The sequence below is a fragment of the Daucus carota genome, chromosome 4 (assembly GCF_001625215.2).
Source record: "Daucus carota subsp. sativus chromosome 4, DH1 v3.0, whole genome shotgun sequence".
Classification (NCBI taxonomy): Eukaryota; Viridiplantae; Streptophyta; class Magnoliopsida; order Apiales; family Apiaceae; genus Daucus; species Daucus carota.
In genome coordinates this window covers 49,606,961-49,629,147 of record NC_030384.2, presented here as the reverse complement: position 1 = coordinate 49,629,147, position 22,187 = coordinate 49,606,961, and the positions used below count along the sequence as shown (strand labels likewise).

The 22,187-nt window shown below is 33.1% G+C and overlaps 3 protein-coding genes across 4 annotated transcripts; 1 reads left to right on the top strand and 2 right to left on the bottom strand.

Moving 5' to 3' along the window:
• Positions 1 to 232: 232 nt before the first annotated feature.
• Positions 233 to 6,151, bottom strand: LOC108219221 (probable pectin methyltransferase QUA2). The gene is made up of 9 exons (XM_017392545.2): positions 5,889 to 6,151; positions 4,682 to 5,403; positions 4,471 to 4,603; positions 3,479 to 3,719; positions 2,756 to 2,981; positions 2,463 to 2,638; positions 1,877 to 2,186; positions 1,057 to 1,195; positions 233 to 812 (listed from the first exon to the last, which is right to left on the bottom strand). The coding sequence occupies exons 2-9, from the start codon at positions 5,392 to 5,394 to the stop codon at positions 654 to 656; spliced, it is 2,097 nt and encodes a 698-aa protein (XP_017248034.1). The 5' UTR covers positions 5,395 to 5,403; positions 5,889 to 6,151; the 3' UTR covers positions 233 to 653.
• Positions 6,152 to 11,237: 5,086 nt separating this feature from the next.
• On the bottom strand, positions 11,238 to 14,408 carry LOC108215594 (probable cinnamyl alcohol dehydrogenase 1). The gene is made up of 8 exons (XM_017388100.2): positions 14,271 to 14,408; positions 13,809 to 13,908; positions 13,411 to 13,524; positions 13,097 to 13,327; positions 12,469 to 12,754; positions 12,252 to 12,402; positions 11,943 to 12,162; positions 11,238 to 11,544 (listed from the first exon to the last, which is right to left on the bottom strand). The coding sequence occupies exons 2-7, from the start codon at positions 13,901 to 13,903 to the stop codon at positions 11,966 to 11,968; spliced, it is 1,074 nt and encodes a 357-aa protein (XP_017243589.1). The 5' UTR covers positions 13,904 to 13,908; positions 14,271 to 14,408; the 3' UTR covers positions 11,238 to 11,544; positions 11,943 to 11,965.
• Positions 14,409 to 15,994: 1,586 nt separating this feature from the next.
• On the top strand, positions 15,995 to 20,840 carry LOC108216728 (uncharacterized). Of its 2 annotated transcripts, XM_064091813.1 has the most exons (7): positions 15,995 to 16,128; positions 17,176 to 17,363; positions 17,458 to 17,581; positions 17,706 to 17,817; positions 19,118 to 19,154; positions 19,307 to 19,613; positions 20,522 to 20,840. In XM_064091813.1, the coding sequence occupies exons 2-7, from the start codon at positions 17,181 to 17,183 to the stop codon at positions 20,602 to 20,604; spliced, it is 846 nt and encodes a 281-aa protein (XP_063947883.1). In that variant the 5' UTR covers positions 15,995 to 16,128; positions 17,176 to 17,180; the 3' UTR covers positions 20,605 to 20,840. The 2 variants fall into 2 exon arrangements, with proteins under 2 accessions (XP_063947883.1, XP_063947882.1); XM_064091812.1 differs by lacking the exon at positions 15,995 to 16,128 and having other exon boundaries at positions 16,955 to 17,363.
• Positions 20,841 to 22,187: the final 1,347 nt, after the last annotated feature.

Here is a 22,187-nt window from a genome sequence, read left to right as displayed (position 1 = left end):
CTCCTATAAATATAGTTTTATAATTAATTTTAAAATTTTCTTTTTCAGAAAAAAATCTTCGAATAAATTATAAAACTATACTTTACAGGAACATCAAAGCGCGTGTCACGTCCACGTCCCCCAATATATACAATTCAGAGGGACTGAGGTAATATAAATTAAGGCAACGAATGTATGTTATGGTCGAACTAGGCCAATAAAAATCAAGTGAAATAATATAAATATTGAAGTGGAATAAAAATAAAAATGCCTTGGCAAAACAAATGATAAGGAATGAAAGAATGTTTTAGTACCTGTTGACAAGATATCCTACAAGTAAAATGTATTTGCTTATTCTGTAACCTTCAGAGTCTAATCATAATGTGGCTGTATAATTTATAAAGATAGATCACCAGGAAAATGTAAAAGTGTAGTCCTATACTTTGTTGCGATGCCCTGTGCTTCGATCGTGTAATTACATGGTCCTATGTACACCTTACGGCTCCATAGGCGTGTCGGTTCTAGCAGATGAACCCACCTTCGGTCTCTTTTGGCTTTTATTTCAAAACTTTCTATTCCGCACCCAATACGGGTGGAACTGTACTGACTTTTTTATCCATACAAACTTATACGAGTTTCATCTAACATTTTCGGGCTTTGTTCAGATGTACACTTTAATTTGCTACTCTCTTGAAGAAAGGTTTCTGACAAACAAGGAGTCTCTCATCACTGCTACTCTCAATCTCAACAACCCGAGCTTCCCATTTTAGGAGTGGCGCGAGTGATCTTGCTGATTCAATTAGTAAAGTTGTGTCACGTAAAATTACCCATCCCTGGAACAAGTCAGGAATGTTAGCAAATGTATAATGGGGGGTTCATAAACAAAAGCTCCTACTCCAAAATATTTGAGCATAGCCATATTGGTATACACAGATATATGTAAAGATACTTGGATGCTTGTGCATCCGGATACTGCGTATACAAGAAGTTGAGATGCGCACTAGATATTGTTATCATCAAAATGCAATTATGAACACATTAAAGATATGATTTATCACGAGAGTAAACTGATGATACCTCTGGTCTAAGTAAACGATCAATCTCAGAGAACAAATCTTGCATGGAGCATCTTCTTTTCTGGCCAGTTTCAAGTGATAAGAGTCCTTCGGCATGGACCATATCATAGGTCCTCGGGTAAGTTGGAAAAGCTTCACACCTATAACAGAAATGGTTTTGATGGTTCAAATCACATTTCACTATGAAAAGACGCACATATATAAAATTCATTTCAATCAAAAGATTGTATAGGATCTAAATCTATAATAATATCTTAATCTTAATATATGTGATATGCATTATATTTTCTTCTTTTTTTTTCTTTACGTTCTACTTAATATGCATCCCACTAAGTAATTAAGCAGTGTTACATATTCATAACTTTTCAGGAAAGCAAAAGAAGGGTGATCTCATTGTCAGCATAGGGATTTTGACTGCAAACAATACTCCGACCTCTAATTCAAATCACAAAAAACTCTGTAGCACTACCACTAATTCAATCAAGTAAAGCGCTTGACTTCTAGTCTAAGGATGAGCAGAGAAGGTCACAAGTTATCCATAAGTGCAAATCTTACAAAGATATTCCATCATGAAGGCAAATTTTCAACCTTTTTCTGATTCAAGTCATTAGAGCATTAACAATTTATATCAGCATACGTATATTCAGGTTCAAGTAAGATACATCTCATGGCAATAATACTAACAGTTCCTATTTCATGTTGGAAAGAATTAACATTTATCGGATAGTTTCCGAACACAAAGGATGATAAGAATAAATTACCCAAAAAGACAGACAAAGTAACTTGGTACAAAGTATACAGAGATATTAACTTCAACTTACCAGTCATGCTGTACGCCAACAAATCCTCTGTCAAGGATTAGAGGAAGGGAGTTGGGCCCGGTTGTTGGCACTACATTCATAACCCAGACAGATTTTCCTGCTTCCAACAGAGCAGAATTAAAGCCACCAAAACGAGCATTCATGTCTAAAACATTCCTGACCATGTTATACGGTGGAGAAGGATCTTCATCACCAGGTCTCTTGGGGTGATCTGAAAATATCAAGGGCGAAAGTAGAGACCAAAAGTTCTTGACTGCAGAATTCCAATTTAAGGTATCCTCAGCAATATCCTCTGGATGTAGACCCAGACCTGAAAAGTCAAAGAAACTATCAATGAAAGAAACATCATAGATTCATTAAGGTACTCATTCTGTCTAACTTGTGTGTAGCTAATTAGCTATCAGTTTCTGCCGTGATGCAGTATCATATATTATACTTCAATAATTCATGAAAATCTATAACTTACGGAGTTTCAAACAAAAAGAGTTATTTATACGCATAAAGTGTAACATGATCGCATATACTAAATAATAATAAAGACAAAGAACAAAACACATAAATTTGAAAAACAAAAAGAGGTAATTACCATAAATTTGAATTTCTTTGGAATTCAAATTAGACCTAGCAGGCCAAGGCGCTCTATCTATGATGGAAACCCATCTACGGCTTTGCGTCCCCCCTATGCATGTTTGAAGTAGACCGTAATAAGGAGTTTCGATATCATGGCGCTTGCTACATAGAGGAGGGCCGGAACCAGATTTCCTAGAAACAAAGCCGTTTAATCAGACACATTTTCACCACCTTGCAACTCATTATTCATGAAGTCATAAGCTAGATATAAACATGATATGAAAAGACTATGCATAAAGTTAGCCTCACCTAGAAGCATAACATTTCTTCGAGCTAGTCTTTTTCCATACAGCAGTTTCCTCTTGTTGTGATAACATTTCCCAGCAAAGACCCGAAGCAAAAGTGCGGACAATATTCCAGCGCTTTTCATTCTCTTTATTACGAAGAAATCCCTGTGTATTAGTGACTGGTGAAGTCCATACGAAGTATCCACCAGGACGCAGGACTCGATCAACTTCAATCAGAAGGATACCATCTGTACCACATACAAATGACAGTGTCATGCACAAAACTATATTATAGTGTCTTGTATCTTTATGCTACATACAAATGGCATGACACTACTTTGAATCATACTAGCTATTTTATAGGACTCCATAGATTGAAACCCGTTTCTTATTAGAGAAAGAATATACCACAGATGTCCAAAACCATATTATTCTTCATTTTCATTTAATTAGAAGGGAAAATATTATAAAGATGAGAGAACAGTTTATAGGGAACAAATATAATTAAAACTTAAAATATATGTAACTGTATTTTGCTACTGTTTAAATCAGTAACAACAAACTAGAGAATATACTAATTTCCTATACTTTTGTTGTAGGGGTAGCAAAAAGATCTATTTTAGTTTTTCTATGGCTTTCCAGCAACTTTCTCGTCTGTTATGTAATTACAATTCTCACAATGCAATGTTTATATGCGGCAGTACTGGTTATTATGTTTATATGTTACGTTGTATGTTATGTATACCTTTCTGGTCCCAGTTAACGCCACATCGAGCACAATGTATCATGTCAAAAGAGAGTGACGGATATGGAAACTGCTTCGAATTTAAAGACCCAAGCATTGCTGGAAGGCCTCTTTCTAGAGTTAGTTGAACCTGACTGCCTGAAGCCTCAAACTCCGCAAGGCACATGGTTAATAACTGTTTTGAGAAGAGATGTGCTCCAAAACTACCATAACCACATCCTATGTCCAGGATAGTTCTAACCTGATAACCATGGAATACATATGATACAACTGTGAAGATCCATCAACACATGCACGAAAATTCAGAATGAAAAATGATTATCGCCCAACTCCGAAGATAAACAATAAATTAGACAAAATCAAGACTATCGCCCAAATCAGAAGATAAACAATAAATTAGACAAAATCAAAGGCGTGTCATTTAATTTTTGAAATGAGACAAGTGTATGATCATTTATTTTCAATTACATCACTTAATAATTTGTTCCAATTTGTGGCGCAAAAATAGAGTGACGGCCCACTTATAAATCTTTATGTGTGTCATTGGCATAAAATCCTTTTTTTATCATCGTTGGAAATCATTTTTTAATTTAGTACTCTACCACTAGAAATAGACATAACTAAAATCATGAAACCCCAAGTACAGAAAAAGAGATAGAACATTTTAGAGATCTTTCTGTAAAAGTTTAACTGATAAGTATGCAGCATTTAGGAAACTGTTTAATGGAAGATCGGATCTCCTCCACAAGTTTCAATGTGATTCACACATTGCAGAATGTAGCAGTGTCCCAATGTTCTGGCAATTTGTGATATACACTATTAAGACATCGATACATTGATAGAAAATTATCCCTCCCGCAAAGTTTGATAACTGACAAGCTAAGTATGCATAATTGAAACAACTGATCAACTAATAATAGGTAGAAGAAAAATTCGTATGAATAAGCAAGGAGTGAGCTGTAGAACTTGAAAAGTAGACTCGGTTAACTTACCCCAGCTTGTATAAAGTTGGATTCATTTCTAAGTCCGATCATTTCAGCAATTTGATGAGAGTAGTCTTCGACACCATCGAACATCGGAGATGCAGATCGAAAGGAGATCTGATCTTCCTCTAACATCATCATCCTGCAGTCATATTAAGTTGACGTTAATCTAGTAAGTAATATATATCCCCATGATAGTACAAATTAAGTATCTGTTTACCTTTTTGTCAAACTTCCAGATGAAAGTACCTCCTGTGCAGTAATCTGAACATTTGAGACCCAGATGACGTCTTGTCCGGTAGGCCACCTAAGTGGAATTTTGTAATTGGCTGGAGGAAGCACCAAGCAGTTTTGTTGCGATGATGGTCCACAATGCCGATCATTCTCTTCACCTTTTGAAAAACCCAACTCAAGATTCATGGAACTATTGAAACAGGGAACATAGTTTTCTGACTCGTCAGAACAGAATTCCAAATCTTGAAATCTAGCACTACCACTAGAGAGCTCTCCAATTTCCAACAAGTCCGACACAAGTTGTTCCTGTAGTCGTCTATATCCATGAAATATCTGACCTCTTGACGATGTACTAATAGAAATTGTCCACCAAAATGATCCAGTAATAGCAAGTACTATAATTAAGGCTAAACTTATCTTGAGAAAAAGCATAATCAATTTATGGCGTTTTCTTGTACTTGCAGGACTGAACTGATCAGATATAAGACCATTCTCACCTACACTGTTTTTGGTAGGTAAATTATCTTGAAAAAGAAAACCAAAAGGAAGTATCAGAGATAAAAAAGATCGATAAGAACGAATTTTGTCAATGTCATCTTTTTCTGTCTTGTCTTTCATCTGAGAATCAGTCCACAAGTCATCCATGCTCCCAGATAATCTCCCTCCACCAGATACACCCCGATGAAGTGGCCTCGACATTTTTCCAACCTATAAGCCCACGAAGACCAATCATGGAATAACCTCTAATGAGAAAAGCATAAGCATTACCACAAAACAAATGATGCAATTTGCCAAACCAAGATCCGCAATCAAATATCCTGCTATATTTAACGAAAATAAAAATATACTAGTAACATCCAAACAATCAAAAAAGCAAGTGCAGATCCTAAAAAACCATAAATGTATGAATTAGACCAGAGCAAACTGATCCAATTTAATGCCCATAAAGTAGATAGATAAGTCTTTTAATATCAAAAACAGTAAATTCTAGTCTAAGAATCTAACTTAAACTCACCATAATTCAAAGAACACAAAAACCCTTTACTACTAATGATGATCATCAAAACCCCAGATAAACCCAATCCCAAAAGTACTTAAAACAATCAAAAAAGTGCATACATTACACATATAATCAAGACCCAATAAAAATTTTTAAGAACAAAAATAAATAAATAAATCCAGTTAGAGGGTACCTTAGAATGAGGCTAAAGCCCTGAAATCAAGCCTATTTTGCAACAGAATTATCAAGAAAACATCATCATTTTCTTGAAAAATTCATGGGCTCCTTAAGGTTTCAATCTTTATCACTTTCTTGCAACAAACAAACAAGACCACGTTTGAAAATCAAGATTTTGAGCTGTCTGGGTATAGAGAGAAAAAATAATAATAAATATAAAAAACAGTAATAATGGGGATCTAATGGAAGCACAGGATGAGGAGCCTACTCGTGAACAACAACTTAGTAGTAAGATCATGTGTATATATACATACAAATGTATGTATGTGTTGAGTTACAGTTGTGTAGTGGCCTAGCAAATCTTTTGGAACTGGTTCATGAGTTGGTTGGGTTTGACTCTAATTAATTAAGGTTGTGTCTGACTTAAATTAATTAAAAAAAAATTCCAAATCGAACTTAAAACAAATCTAATTAATCTAGAATAAAAGATTTATTATCTTAATTCTTTCATATTTTTTGATTAAATGATAATTTTATTTTAATATTATTCAGAAATTGACTTTTATGTATGCGAAAATAATATAATTTTTTTAATATTTTCTCAATTATGTGATATGTAAAGAATTCAATCAAATTCTGATCAATTTGATAAAATCAAAATTATATAATTAAAAAAAAGACGGATAGAGGATAAGTCGACTTAAATCAAAGCGGGTAAAAAATTTAAACACTAATTCTCTATTATCAATATTCAAAATTTAAAGCGAAAAATTATGCCCACCGACTAATGAAGAGTATTACCTATCCTGATTTTATTTTCATAATTCTTTTTAATAAATTATTAATAACAAAACTAAATTCAATTTACTGTTGACGAATTTGTCAACATATAAGTCGACTAATCTGAAATCAAAATGAGTAAAAAGTAACCTAATTCTGTTACTAATCCACCTGAGATATTGAGGTTTGTACTCCACCGACTCGAATCGTAGATTAAAATCATAATTATTGCAAAAACACTAATAATGGAGTTAAACTTGGTACTTAATTAGGATTATTAGCACTGCTTATGTTTGGTCCAAATACAAGATAAAGACTTGAATCACATTCTCTGCTACTGTTTTCGACTCTTCTCGCAAATAAGACAATAATGTAACAGAGGATGATAGAACGTGTGGATCGATCCGTGAAGAAGAGACAGAAGAATTTAATTCTACATCGTTTTAGAAATAATATATTAACGTTCACTCCGCCGAATTTGCCGGATTTTATTAACCCATACGCACGCAACGTAATTGGTGTTCATTCAAATTGTGTTTTTTTTTTAAAGACAAATTGTGTTTATTTAATCACCATTTAAATCATTTTGACTTATTGGTAATTTATGAATTTTTAAAAATATAATAATTATGAAAATCAAAGTAAATTACGAATAATTTATGAATTATAAGTATTTTCTATCAGAAAAATTAAAATAAAACAAATTAAGTCATTGAAAAAAATATTTCAAACCAACTTTTGATTTTAAGTCAGGTTATGATTTATTTCTGATTTTAAGTCAGTTTTCTGCTTATTACATAAATAGACATTTTTCAATTACCGACCTTCTCCATCGTCAAACAGACTTTGGATTTTGAATTCGGTTTTGAATAAGAAATTGATTGTGGATCATTTTTAGATTTATTACAACGAATACTTATTCAAAACACATAAATTTGTTAAATAAATAAAGTCTATTTATTTCGATACAATTCCCTGACATGAAAGTTTTATAACAAAAGGAAAAAAAAAAAATAACAAGTGATTTTGTTAAAGTTCAGGCTCTCGATGATATAGATACGGACCTATAGATTTACAGTATTAATGAAGATTGAAGATCGGCACCACCGTCATAAAGAGGAGAGAGTGGATTGACACTCCATCCCCACCCCTGTCAATAAATGTGATAAAAAAAACAACACTTATTTTAGTCGGTCTCGCAGCAAATTGCAAAATTCCAAAGTCTCGAAAAGACTTGTGGTATCAAACTTGTAGACAGGTCACAGATGTACCATTCGGGTCTCACTCGTTCATACATTCTCATTCTGGCTTGCTGCTTCCACCACTTTTTAGTTTTTCCCAACTTGGTAGCGTGTAAACATGAGAATGCTGAGTGTCGATCTGGGGTTGTTGAATTGAGATCACTTGGCAACAAAGTCGACACAAATATAGGGTGGTGTCCTCAAAATGGTTGATTGATCGAAAGATTTTTAATCAATTTTTGATTAATTTTTAAAATATATCTTACCGATTTAATAATTATACTCTAATTTGATGAAATTTTTTAATTTATAGAAAAGATTTCCGTTAAATTTTAGATGAATCCTGAATCAACGAGTCAATCGATTAGTTACAAAAAGACATGTATTCTTTCAAAAATTATTGTACAAAAAGACACTCTTTATTTTAATATAGTTTACATGTGATATTTTGATAAACACTTTTAGAATTACTCATAACAAATTTACAATTGTTATTACAAAAAATTGTGAACAAATATTTAAATCCTATATATTTAATTGGATACATTTTAAAATAATAATTCTAAATCATATAATCAATACACTGTAATATTTATTTCATAAAACCAGACATCAACTATATAAAAACGGATGAAGTGTATTTGTACTTGCCTAATTTTTTTATTTCTTCCCATTTTATCGAGAACCGATGGATCAACTTGCATAGCCATATGATTTGTTTAACTTATCGATAGATATAATAATATATTATTAGGAGTATAATTTATGTAATAAAAAATTTAATATGCAAACTCTAGGGTAGCTCCAGCTCCAATAATTCAAAGCATACGCGATCGGATGTCTGGGTAAATACTAAATAGCAAGTTTTTAACCTCTTGCTCGTCTTGTCTCAAATCCAAATGCGATAATATAAATATTATATTTAATAGAATAAATCCAAAGCAATAGCCTATCTTGGAAAATGAAATCTTAGATGTATCGATAATTTCATATTGTACTATTATTGTAGTCTAATACTCCCTCTGTTTTTTTTTATATGACGCTTTGACTTTTGGCACACACTTTTAAGTGCTTTGACCGGGTAGTTAAAAATATTATTTTTTGAATTTTCTTTTTCTGAATAATAATATATAATCAAAATTTTTATTCAGAAAAAAAAAAATTTAAAAATAATATTTTTAACTACCCAGTCAAAACACTTAAAAATGTGTGTCAAAAGTCAAAGCGTCATATAAAAAAAAACAGAGGGAGTATGTTGTTTGATTGGTTGCTCCAATTTCTTAATCCTTTAATTGACATGTTAATATTCGGAATTAAAAAATATAGGTCACATGCAAATATAACTTTTTTTTTTTTTTTTGAAGGTACATGCAAATATAACTTGAAATTCGTGTTTTATTAAAGAAATATTATAAATTTATTCGAAGCGTGGGGTCCAGAGAGCCGCGTTCCCTTGTCGGTGTATCATTTTTATGGTACCGTGTTATTTGCTGTAATCTTGAGTTGACCATGTGCGTCTCATTAGTATGTAAATCAATTATCTAGCTTAAGACTTTTTAAGAGGGGTCTGATTCAGAAATTGTGAACAAATATTTAAATCCGCAGTTTATACAGGCCTCTTAACAATTTAAAACTTTTAGATTGAAGTTTACAGTTTATTGTAATACAGTTTCTTATTAAATAAATTTTACAGTTTATTGATGATTATATAAACTCTTAAAAATACTACTCCCTCCGTCCCCTCAATTGTTTACATTGGAGGGGGACACGGAGACCAAGGCAATGTATGAAAAATGAGTAAAGTTAGATGAAAAGTGGGTAAAGTGGTGGGACCTATCAATATTTAATAATAGATTTGAGATAGTGGAGGAAAGTAGTGGGTGTAATAGTAGTTTTTATTGTTAAATATGAGATAGTGGGGGAAGATAGTGGGTGTAATGATGAGAAAAATTTACTATTTATGGTAATGTAAAGAAATGAGAGGGACATCCCAAAATAGTAACTGTAAACAAATGAGAGGGATAGAGGGAGTATTTTTAAAATAGGCATGTTCACAATTTCTGAATCAGACCCCTCTTAACAATTTTTACTCCTATAAACTTGTATGACATCATCGTAACACAGGCCTATTTTTTTTTTCTAACGAAGATCAATCTAAAACTTCAAAAATAGTTTATTTCAAAAAAAAAACTTCAAAAATACTACTCCTTCTATTTTTTTATTATTTGACGTTTTGACTTTTGGCACATATCTTTAGTGAGTTGACTGTATAGTAAAAATTATTATTTTTAATTGCTTTTTTTTGTGAATTAAAATCTTAATTATACTGTATATTTTTATTTTGAAAAAAAAAATTTAAAAAATAATATTTTTAACTACTCGATCAAAAACTTAAAAACACGTGCCCAAAATCAAAGAAACATACGAGTAATAATAATCTAATATGAGGGAAGGAGCCTGTGTGCTGCCTGTACTGGGCAGCTGGGTTTTAGCTCAAAAAACAGATTTGCACAGCCCAAGCCCATGCTTCAAAAATATTAACCAAATTTTGATTATCATCTAACTATTATCCTTTCGGTCTGAAAAGACAAACGAAAATAAATACGCATACAATGTCAGTTTTTCAGAACTTATCAATCAAACACTTGTTTTATATCCAGAAAACAAAACAAATGTGTCGGTGTGCTACTGAAAAAATTTGAGCAATCACATGAACCACAACTATGGTCTATGAATGACATGAACTAAATTTGAGTGACCACATGAATCTAACAATGTGTGTCGGTCTGCTTCAGAAAAATTTCATCTTTAATGTTAAATTTTTCTGTGTTTTTGAGTTTCGGGGAAACGACAAGGGCGCCAAAGTCGTGTATAACCGAATAGAACAGATACTCATTTGTAAATTCATAAATAACCGAATACAAGAACATGGAGCAGATAGCAAGAACTAACAAAACAAACAGAAAAGAATACATCACAAGAACATAACGAAACATCGAAACTAAGTTACTGCAGAAAATCATAAAAATGAACGAGAAGGTGTGATTGTGTATTAGCAGTCGAGCTAAATCACAACATGAGAATCGTTCTTATACAATTTTTGTTTTTGGTTTGCTTGATTTTGTTCCGAAACCAATGGCGATTGATTGACAAAATAGACATTTTTATTAGAAAACAATTGACCAATAGCACTTCAAATGATTTATAGGAACGTCACAGAATCTTTATCTTTGCCATCAGCTTCTCAGGTCTTAATAAAAACGAAGACAAAAAAGAATGTATTGATATTTGAAATTTGAAATAATAAATAGTAATTGATCAACCATGGAGCACAACAATCCATGAACCTATAGCTTCATTTTATTTATTTCCAAAGAAAATACATATTCATTATTGTAATCCCGATTTTTAATTATTTTATTCTGGCAATAGAACACACTAGGATTTTTCTTTACACGCTTAGTACTCTGTATGCTTTTTATCGTCATGAAAATAAAACCATCTGTCTAACTAAGCATAAACTTCATAGATTATTATGTAGAAAAATATCATATCAAAGGGAGTTTGGAGACTGGCAAGAGTCATCGGAGAACTGAAGATCAGGAGAACTGAGAATGCTGCTTCGATCCAGGGCATGTAATACATCACTCTCTGAAAAGGCAGATGAAAGCAAGTACAATCATCATCTCAACAACTTATAAATAAAATACAGAACTGTTCTTTTAATGCAAAAAATATCACAAACATAACAACAATGAAAATAAAATAGATAAAGCATAATGAGCTAAGCATTAACTAACTTTAATGTGGTTTACAATTGGTGTATAAAGTTCACATGATATATAGATTTGTGACTGTTCAAGTAAGAATACTACCTAAAAATTTGTAATTAACAGCAATATAAAACGGTCTGAGAAATGTTGTGCTCCTATATGCAAATGAGGACAGCTAAATGTCTAATTTGAACTTTTTGAATGGGAGCTGATGGCTGATGCACCACAAACACAAAAGAGAATTAATCAGTTGGTGATGGAAGTTTGAAAGGACACCTTGATTTTTTTCTACCACCGTGTCACTTGAGGGAGTTCTCGATATCAATCACAAATCGGTACTTCACATCCCTGTTTATCAACCTCTCAAGCGCGTCATTTATATCTTGAATCGGAATAGATTCTATATTTGGGTGAATTCCTTTGGCAGCACAGAAATCCAGCATTTCTTGCGTCTGTTTTGTACCACCGGTGAGACTCCCAGAAATGGTTTTCATGCCTACAAGAGTAACCCCAAATTAGACAAAGTCCACCAAATGCAATGCATGGAAAATTTTGAAGGATGAAAATTAAGTATACACAACATACCTAGATTAAGACTTGCTGGAACAAATTTAACTTCGCTAGGGAAACCCACTAAGGAAAGGACACCCCCTGTCTTGAGAAGAGATAAGTACTGATCGAAAGGAATATCTCCGGATGCAGTGTTAATTATAAAGTCTAGTGAATTAAGCAGACCCTGCAATAAGATTAATCCCAAATTAAAACTGTAACACTTATAATCGCCAAGCTGATGATCGCTTACCTTCATCTCCTTTTCATTGGAAGATAACACGAAATTGTCAGCACCAAGAAGATTTAAAGCTTCCTCCTTTTTGGATAAACTTGTGCTGAATACTGTTACAATCATCCCAAAAGCTTTCCCAAATTTGACGGCCAAATGACCTAATCCACCTAGTCCTATCACCCCTAGAGACTTACCAGGCTTATTCATGTTATGGCGAATCATGGGAGTGTAAACAGTTATACCAGCACACAGCAAAGGCGCTGCTGATGCCGGAGGGTAGTTCTCAGGTATCCTAAAACAGTACCTGCACAATACAATAATACAGACTACATATAACCAGTTTCCTTTTAACTCATGACTTCCAAAGGAAAGCAGACTTTAATATAACAAAGTTCTGGGGTATAAGATCAATTTTCAATTAGTTCCTTACAAACCCATTTTCAGCGGACATATGATACACGTTGATTCATTTTATTCTATATATTCTTAAGTATCGTGAAGTGTCCTAAAAGTAGACATGCTATATATATAGAAAATCTAATGCAAACAATAACACCTGTATAGAACATGAAAATAATCTGAACTTGACCTCAACAACTCAAGATAAAACATAGACATTGAAATTGGGGATATATTTTACAATCACCTTTCATGGACAACTATATGGGTGGAATACCCTCCTTTAGTGATGGTACCATCATGATCGATACCATCAAATGTGAAGACAGAACCCTTAGAGCAGTGAACTTCTAAGCCGTCGTCACAGTACTCGCAGTCTCTGCAGGAGTTCACATATGTTCCAACTCCAACACAGTCACCAACTTTGAAACGTTGGACACCGGAACCAACTTCTCTTACAATTCCAACTATCTCATGGCTAGCAAAAATTAAAACTAAGATCCATTAGTAAAGAACACACAACCACCAAAATTCTTTATTGAACATAATCAAGTCTCATACCCAGGAACAAGTGGATACTTTGAATGTTTAGACATATTTCTTGTCCACATGACATCCGCATAACAAACACCACAGTGTGTAATTTTCAATGATACATCGCAATTCCCCACTGCCCTGTTCAAATAATGAATATTCTATTTGCTTAAACGCTTAAATAACCATCTGAAAAGTGAAAACCCTACTAAACAACAAAAATAAAGTGATTTTTTTCATTTGATACATATTTATTAACAATCAGGTAAGAACTGCGGATCAAATATCAAGGCCTGGTAAAATGTTTCAATATCATCACATAGATGCATGATTATAATCGAGCATTCTACAAATCTTTACAATTAGAATGTCAATCTTTAGGTAATTAGACTATCATCGCTAAACACGACACACAAATTTAAAACCTGCGGTTGAACTTGTAAGGCGATAAGAATCCCGAAGGATCCCTAGCTGCATATCCAAGGCAATTCTCATCATCCACATAACCTGTCGTAGCCATTCTATCTGCTTCATCGAAAACAACAAGCTAGTTATTAGTTATTACAACGTGATTAAGAGATACTAAACATGTTAGCTTTACAAATCATTCCAATAAAACTCTATCCACTCCACAAACAAGTTGTTAATCTTATCACAATATTATCAATAATTACCAAGAGTCTCCCTCCGGAAATAATACTTGTATCAATAACCATATAATTAAGCTCAACACATCTTACAGATTAATCATTAATTTCAGGATTAATTATTAATCTATATTTTCCAAATTTATTACGCTCTCATAAACAGACACAGACAAAATCATGCTAACCTCGACAATATCAAAACTAGAATGTGTAATAATATATGAATTTTTGATTTCTTACCGGAGATTCAGACAGAAGCTGAGATGAGAGTACTTGTCGAATGTCTTATGTTTTGGTCTTTACGGCCTCCCCCAGTTCAGTCCTCAAAGCAAACTCGAATTCAGGTTTCTGGTGAGTATTTACTATTTAATATTGGATTTAGTCAAATATGATAGATTACCGTCAATTTATTTTATCATTAAAATAATTTATCTTTTCTTACCGTAATCAATTTATTTGACCGTTCCAGTATTTGAAAACGAATTTTATGTCAAATAGTACCATTTCTTTTGATCAAGCATTAAAATCGAATTTGAACTCTCATACTATTTTTATGTAATTTAATCTGTCCAACGCTCTGTTGAAATATCGATTTCCCTTACCAACAGAACCAAATTTCAAACAAATAATAATTAATAATGCATTTTATGATTAAATAAATACATTTTATAAAAATATAAAATACTGACTATACGAAATTAAAATTAAGGTATAAAAAAATTATAGTTCCATTCAATAAAAATATTTAATTGGCATATCAAATTAAGTTTAGATTCTAAATTTTGAAATAAACTTTATAAAAATGATAATTTTGATTTTTCAGTATCTTAAAATACGTGTAAAAATTTGAAATTATTAAAATGAGCCAGAGAAATATATAAAATTTGTTATACATGATTAGATTGTAATGGCTAGCAATAACGATTTGACTATATTTTAACAATATATTCGATAATTTTAAATTTCAAATGAAATATATTATTTTAATATGTTAAGAAATGATGTGTGAAAATATTCCACAAATATAGGGGGCCGTTTGGCCAAATTTAAAAAAAGTGATTCCATGCTTAAAATAAAAAAGTGGAGTAGAATTGAGAAGTAAGTAAGTTAATAAAGTGTATGGAAAAGAAACAGAAACTGTGAGAGGGAAGCTCTTAAAAGTGCTTCTACTTCTTTACACAAGCGGGTCAAGAAAAGCAGAAGGCAGAAGCAGAAATTACTTCCGATTCCCAAACAGCCCCCTAAAAAATATTACGAGATAGCTAACTTCTTAGTTAAGAGGATTGTTCACTAAATTTTTCACATATTCTCCATATATTTTTTTTTTAATATTTTTGAACTATTTTTAAATAAAGATTTTGTATGATCATAGATGTTCTAGACCTGGAAAGTCGTTCAAAAATATCATGATTAAATAAAATTTATAGAAATATGTAAAAAGCCATCAATTCTAAAAAGACATTTTTGGGGTTAAAATTCTAGCAAACCTGTTGATGTTCAATATCGATCGAACTATTAAAAAATCGTAATAATGATATTTTATTTTTAAAATATATTGATCATTTTAGTCGATACCATATGATCATACTCCCTTCGTTTTGAAATATAAGTCCATTAACTTTTATACACACTTTTAAGTCTTTTGACTGTTTTTTTTAATAAAATTATAATCATATATTTTTTTTCAAAAAAAAGAAAATTTCAAAAATAATAATTTTAATTATGCGGTCAAAGACTTTAAAATATGTGTCAAAAAGTCAAACGACCTCTATTTTAAAAACGGACGTCGTAACTGGTATTTTCAATCGTCATTTTATTCTAACACTTTGAAGATGGTGCTCCACAGACGGTTCAATTGAACCCATGCAATCGGCTAGTCGAACTAATTATTTCAATCCGTTAGCAAGAAACTAATTCATGCTAATTTTCATACAGGACTAAAGTTACTAGTAATAATTTAGAAGGGTATTTAAGATCTAAGCAGAAGCCAGAGGAAACAAAGGAGAAAAGACCAAGAAGACAACCAAGCATGAGGAGGAAGATTATTGTTTAGCAACTGATTGGAGAGCGGGTGGATTTATTAATGCAAATCAGACAGGTATGACACCTTAGACATAATAACTATCACTCTGGCTGATCAAATATGCTTCAACTGGTTGAGGTTTCCTAATGAACATGTTTTTGCCACGGTATCGTCTCAAAATCGAACGACTTATGTATCAAATAGTGTACCAGATAGTGTACAGAGTTTCAGAACTAGTTTAACTGTGATTCGACTAATCTCGAAATCGTAAGAGTTTCACTCTATTCTTTGTGTTATACCGAGTTTCAAAACTATTATGTGCAGTGTAATTCGACCAATCTCGAAGTTGTAAGAGTTCCACTATATCCTTTTTGTTATATACGGAACTATTATGTGTGGTATAACTCGACTAATCTTGAAGAATACTGTCATGATCGCCTTAAATTTGTATTGCGTACTTACACAGTGCCTGTTTGGCTACTACATTTAAGTTTTTTTTTTTTTTCCGAGAATCCAGCTTCTGTTTTTCTTGACCCGTTTGTGTAAAAAGTTCAAAAGCACTTAAAAAGAGTTGAGAATGCTAGCTTTTGTTTTAGGACTTCTACTTATTTTCCAAACACTTTAATCACTTATAGGTCTTAACTTGCTTCTAACTTCTACTTCACTTTTTTTTATTTTAAGCCAGAAGCACTTATTTTAAGCCCACCCAAACGGCCCACAGTCTCACAACAGCTGCCGAGCTAAAATTTGTAAGTTTTTAGTTAGAAAAGTTTGTTGTTGGAATTAATTAAGGCCATCCATTTGTATAAAGAATAAATAAAGAAAAGAATTTTAATACCAAAAACACCCCTGTCAGTTAAGCTATTCATGCAGGCAAGGAGCTAGCTAGCTGTCATTCGTTTATACAAAAAAGGCCACTCAATCCCTCCTTCTCGCTTACAGCAAATCATAGTTTGCAGCTGTCGGATTCGACTTTCTCCCTTTCTTTTTCCAAATTTCCCGTTCTAAAACTCCTACAAAACACCTCGTATAGATTTCACATTGTTGCAATTGCTTCTGTAGTCAGTTCACATGATGTACTTATGTTTGTCAAGCGAATGCATCTGTCTGATTCTTGAATAGATGCGATGGCGTACCAGCATTATCGATCACCTTTCGGGGACACTACGTTTACCAAAGTGTTTGTTGGCGGACTTGCTTGGGAGACGCCTACAAATGTACTGCAAGAATATTTTGAGCAATTCGGGGAAATTCTTGAAGCGGTTATCATCACTGATAAAATTACAGGAAAATCTAAAGGATATGGATTTGTAAGTTAATGTATTGTCAATTGTCATTACTAAGAATTTTAATAAGTTTACCAACTCATAATTTTAATGACAGACAATAATGTTGAGATTACAGGTAACTTTCCGCGATGCTGAATCAGCTAGGAGATCTTGTGCAGAACCGAACCCTGTGATTGATGGAAGAAAAGCAAATTGCAATATTGCTTCCCTTGGCCGGCCTAGACCTTCCACGCCTCGAGGTTTGTGCAATTTTACTCCAATACTACTCCCTCCCTCTCAAATTTTTGTTCACCGAACGTGTTTACAGAAGAGATAGTATATTCTAGTTAATGAAGAAATGTTACTGAGAAAATTGTAGTGCAGGAAGAACACAAGATGGACCATCATCATCATCATCATCCTATAGTGGAGTGCCGGGAGTGGCATTAGCTCCACCAGTACCCCCACCACCACCTGTCATTTATCCACCTTACGGGTAAGTGCCTTCTTCATTTATAAATATTTTTTCAGTTATATAAATCTCTTCTTTGTATGTGAATAGTTTTTGTTATTACTATTACCATTCTGTCAATGATAAATACTGATAGGGAGATGTCTCTGGCACTACTGATCATATTTGAGAACTATGCAGAATGACTGGAAATATCCGGTTGTCAACGATATGCAATTACTTTGCGTGATTACCTCTTTTTTTAATGGTAGTATTGAGGATTCGAGAATTTGAGTCAATTTTTGGCTTGTTCCTGAATTTAAGTCGGTTTCTGAATTATTATACAAACAAACAGTTTTCAACTTAAAGTCAGCAACAACTTTAAATCCCTAACTTGCTGAGACAAACATGCTCTTTGAACCTCAGCGACTCCGTCCCCTTTTGCATGTCATTTGAGTTTTATAATAAATAGGTATAATTAGGTGTTGGATTGATCGACCGTCTGGTAAAATGTTAAAGCACATTAATTATCATGGATGATAGCTAGCATCTTGGTTGATATTTAAGAAATTTAAAGTCTGTTAATTCTTATTAATGCAGTTTGGACACTGGCAGATGAGAATTCAGTAAGCGCGTTTGTTTGTACAAAGTGTTGTAATTTATTTTAATAGTCTTGATAATATTTTGAAATTAGTACTATAAATTTATACTCCATCAAAGCTGGCTTGAATTTTTTGCAACAGTTGTGGAGTTAGGTTGTGTTTTTTACCACTACTCCGAAACTTACCAGACTTACGAACGTGCATATCTGGCAACGACTTATAAGTCACTGGTATATCCCTCCCACAGTTTTGCTAGTATTATTTTAACATCAGTAATCTGCAGAACTCCAAACTTCATCATCAGAAATAACAAGATCGAGAACACTATCTTGTCATTTATCTGCACTATGGGCATTATATATGTGCAGAGTGCAGTTCTGTGTTTTTAAACCAATCTGGCAATCTTCGTGTTCTTCTCTATTAATAAATCATCCACACCATAGTTTGACCCTGACCATATGACACTCTGACACTGGTATATAGTATATTTTCCTTGATTTTATACAGACCTTTTATCGACAATTTCCACAATAATTGTTCGTATTTCTTAGATAGAATGAGTATTATTATCATTACTAGAAATTCTAAGTAACAGCTCGGCATTACAAGCTGGACTGACAGTGACAGTTGTCATTAGAATGTCTATGTTGAAATATAGATAAGTTGTTTATTGTTTGTCCCCTGTTAAGTGAAGACGGGATCATTAAGAAAAATCTTACATTGCCATATGTATGGATTTGCAGGTTCGGACCCTACCCTTCTGATTACGGCTACCACCAAGTTAGTTCCCTCCTCTCTGGATCGATCTATCTTTCCACATAATAAGTGGTCCATCGCGAACATTTTGTCTACAATATTTAAATAAAATACATATTTACGACGCCAGAAAATTAAGCGATGAGAATTATTACTGAAAGCTTAGGTAATTGCAGGGCATGTACAATCCGCAAGTTCAGCAGCAGCAGGCACAATATTATCAACAGGCATATGGAGTGGGAGTGTCATCTCCATCAGCAATAAGCTCACCCTATTATTATGGATACCCGATGCACGCTACAAGGGGAACATTTTATTCAGGTTCTCAGAGAATTCCCCCACCACAGTCTTATCCTTACTATCCTCAGCTTACACAAATGCAGCACCACCAGCAGCAACAGGAATTGCCCTCTTTCCCTAGCTATCCTCCGGCCCCTCTTCTACTTCAACCACCCCAGCACCCGTTCCCCCCTCCTAGTCCAGGTACATTTTTCTCGCATTCTCTCTTCGTCTCAAAATAAATTTATTTCCCCTGCCCTGAAATGCATGCAAAAAAAAAAGTGGCCAAGACATTCAAAAATTAGGATCGATTTATTTAGTCGACTATTTTAGAATCCAGATTCCGCCACCGGATCAGTGGGCCATGTTAATATGTAAGGTCAGCAGTTAGTGGTCTTGAGGACATATTCTGAGCACTGCAAGCAGTGGACTGTGAACATTAGCACATGCTGTCCTGCAATTGTAGTCCTCAGGTTAAATGATAATGTTAATGCTATTATTTGCTGAGGATCTTTATGTTACGTGATACTAGTAGAGTAAAGTAATAGATTCAGCTGGTTAAAAAGAAAAATTGTTAGAGGAAGTGGGGAGACAGTTGTTGATAAGGGCTAAACATGTGCTATGAGCTGTCTTGCTTATGCTCTGCTCATGTGACCTGTATAGTCCATGGCCCTCTTGTTTATAACCAATCTAGTCAGCAAGGCCTATTTGGGTACCGTTCGGCTAAACTTAAAAAAATGTTTCTTATTTAAAATAAAGAAATCGATTAAAAGTGAAAAGTTAATTTAGACTTATAAGTGATTAAATTGTTTGGGAAGGTGAAGTAGAAATTCTGAAACAAAAGTTAGCATTCTTAATTTTTTATAAGTGTTTCTGACATTTTACACAAATGGGTCGGCTTCCTATAAAAAAAGGCATAAGTAATGTCAGCCAAACAGGCACTTGATCCCTTAGCTTAAAAGCCCATTTATGAGTCGAAAAATGGATTAGAAATTTCATTATTCCGAAATTTTGTCCATGTTGGTTATGATTTACGAGATGTCGAGAGTTTGAGTCTGAGTCATATATTTGAATGCCATGCAACATTTTCTAAACTATGATAGTTGTTTCAGATCCACGGACTACGCAACATACCTCAAGCGATGAAACAGAAGGTGGTGCAGAAGTGGTTATTTCGGAGAGTCCAAATACATGATCATTGCCAATGAAGAAGAAGCTACCTCTCCCAGTCACACCATTCCTAATCCACATTCCTGACATATCAGTTTTTCTTCAACATTCATTCCTTATTGTTTTCCTCATCCAAAATGGTTGTCACCTGTTGCTCTTTACCCTACCCCTCCTTTTTTTAGTTGAAATTTAACTTTCGACGTACAATTTTAAATATTTTGACCGTAAAATAAAAAAATTAATTAATTTATCATCAGTTAATATTTGATTGTATAATTTTATTTAAAAAATTAGAAAAGAAATAATTATAGAATCAGGAGTTCGGATCAGAATCAATAATATTTTTCATATTTTTAATTATAAAATCAAATAAGAAGGTAGTATTTAAATAAAAAGGGTTTTTTTTATTAATAAATATATCAAATAAATAGTGTGGCTGATAATTTTGGTAGTTGTAAATTGTAATGGTGGCCGGTGGGGTGGTCCAGTAGACATGCATGCCAAAGGCTGGCAGAAAGACTGGATCTTCGTCTCAATAAATAGTGTACTGAAACCCCATGTGTTATGTTACAATTGTTACTTTCGAGAATGGTTCTGATAAATAAGAAAAGGCTAAAGTCACAAAACAGAGACTTCACGTGCTAACTTATCACTGCCTCCATTATGTAAATCTCAGTGTTCTAAAAATCACCGAGTCGGCCGAGTACTCATTCCGAGTACTCGTTTTTAACCCCTCGTCCGATCCGAGTTCCGAGTAATCGGGTTCAAAACCGATTTATTAAAAAATCGGTCAAACTTCGGTTTGACTTCGAGTACTCGAGGTCATATCCGAGTTTGACTTATCAATTTTTTATTGTTTTATTTGAAAATTATTTCAAAAGAGACTAAACGTAAATTTGTATGTTTTGATCTTTTTTTGGTAAAGTATTGACATTAATTAGAAAGTATATGTGTTTTATGATTAAAACTTGTGAAGGATTATTATGTCAAAAACTATCAAACAATTAACTTATATTTGAACTTCATTATTTCAAGTGTTTTATTAAAATATTAATATTATTAGATAGTTTTATTATTAATCAGTATATAACTATATATGAGAGAAAAAAATTAATTAAAAAAATACCCGATTAGTTATCCGATTACTCATTCCGAGTACTCACCCGAGTTCCGAGTACTCATTTTTCCGGAACCAAACCGAGTTGGACCGAGTTCCGATTTTTACAACCTTGGTAAATCTAGTTAGAGCAAGTCCAACAGCTTGATCCAACAATGTCCTAGTGATGCCCTATATCACTAAGACAACTCATTCAACTCTATTTTTGAGGCTCTCTCTCCTTGCCCTATCCCATATTTTATAATAAATTTTTATCAACACTCTCTTTCTCTCTGTTTTATATTATGTTTTAATGATGAAAAAGAACTTTTAATAATAAAATATTAAACATATAGTGAAAATAAGGCACATTGTTGGAGTTGAAGTTAGTAGAATATGTCATAAACTACTAGGACATAATTTTTTATATTATATTTAGGGCTCCAACTAGGACACTGTTGGACTTGCTCTTAGGAATATAAAATACAACAGTAATATATTCTCTCCGTTTC

What these genes read in the sequence shown, in the direction of transcription:
- LOC108219221 (XM_017392545.2), bottom strand. Translation starts at nt 5,394, where the DNA reads ATGTCGAGGCCACTTCATCGGGGTGTATCTGGTGGAGGGAGATTATCT. An exon ending in TCTGGAAGTTTGACAAAAAG is followed by an intron (nt 4,604 to 4,681) that starts GTAAACAGATAC and finishes ATATGACTGCAG; the next exon opens with GATGATGATGTTAGAGGAAG. An exon ending in GTTGGCGTACAGCATGACTG is followed by an intron (nt 1,196 to 1,876) that starts GTAAGTTGAAGT and finishes TTTCTGTTATAG; the next exon opens with GTGTGAAGCTTTTCCAACTT.
- LOC108216728 (XM_064091813.1), top strand. Translation starts at nt 17,181, where the DNA reads ATGGCGTACCAGCATTATCGATCACCTTTCGGGGACACTACGTTTACC. An exon ending in TAGACCTTCCACGCCTCGAG is followed by an intron (nt 17,582 to 17,705) that starts GTTTGTGCAATT and finishes ATTGTAGTGCAG; the next exon opens with GAAGAACACAAGATGGACCA. An exon ending in CTGATTACGGCTACCACCAA is followed by an intron (nt 19,155 to 19,306) that starts GTTAGTTCCCTC and finishes AGGTAATTGCAG; the next exon opens with GGCATGTACAATCCGCAAGT.
- LOC108215594 (XM_017388100.2), bottom strand. Translation starts at nt 13,903, where the DNA reads ATGGCTACGACAGGTTATGTGGATGATGAGAATTGCCTTGGATATGCA. An exon ending in AAGTATCCACTTGTTCCTGG is followed by an intron (nt 13,328 to 13,410) that starts GTATGAGACTTG and finishes AATTTTTGCTAG; the next exon opens with CCATGAGATAGTTGGAATTG. An exon ending in CATATAGTTGTCCATGAAAG is followed by an intron (nt 12,755 to 13,096) that starts GTGATTGTAAAA and finishes TGTATTGTGCAG; the next exon opens with GTACTGTTTTAGGATACCTG.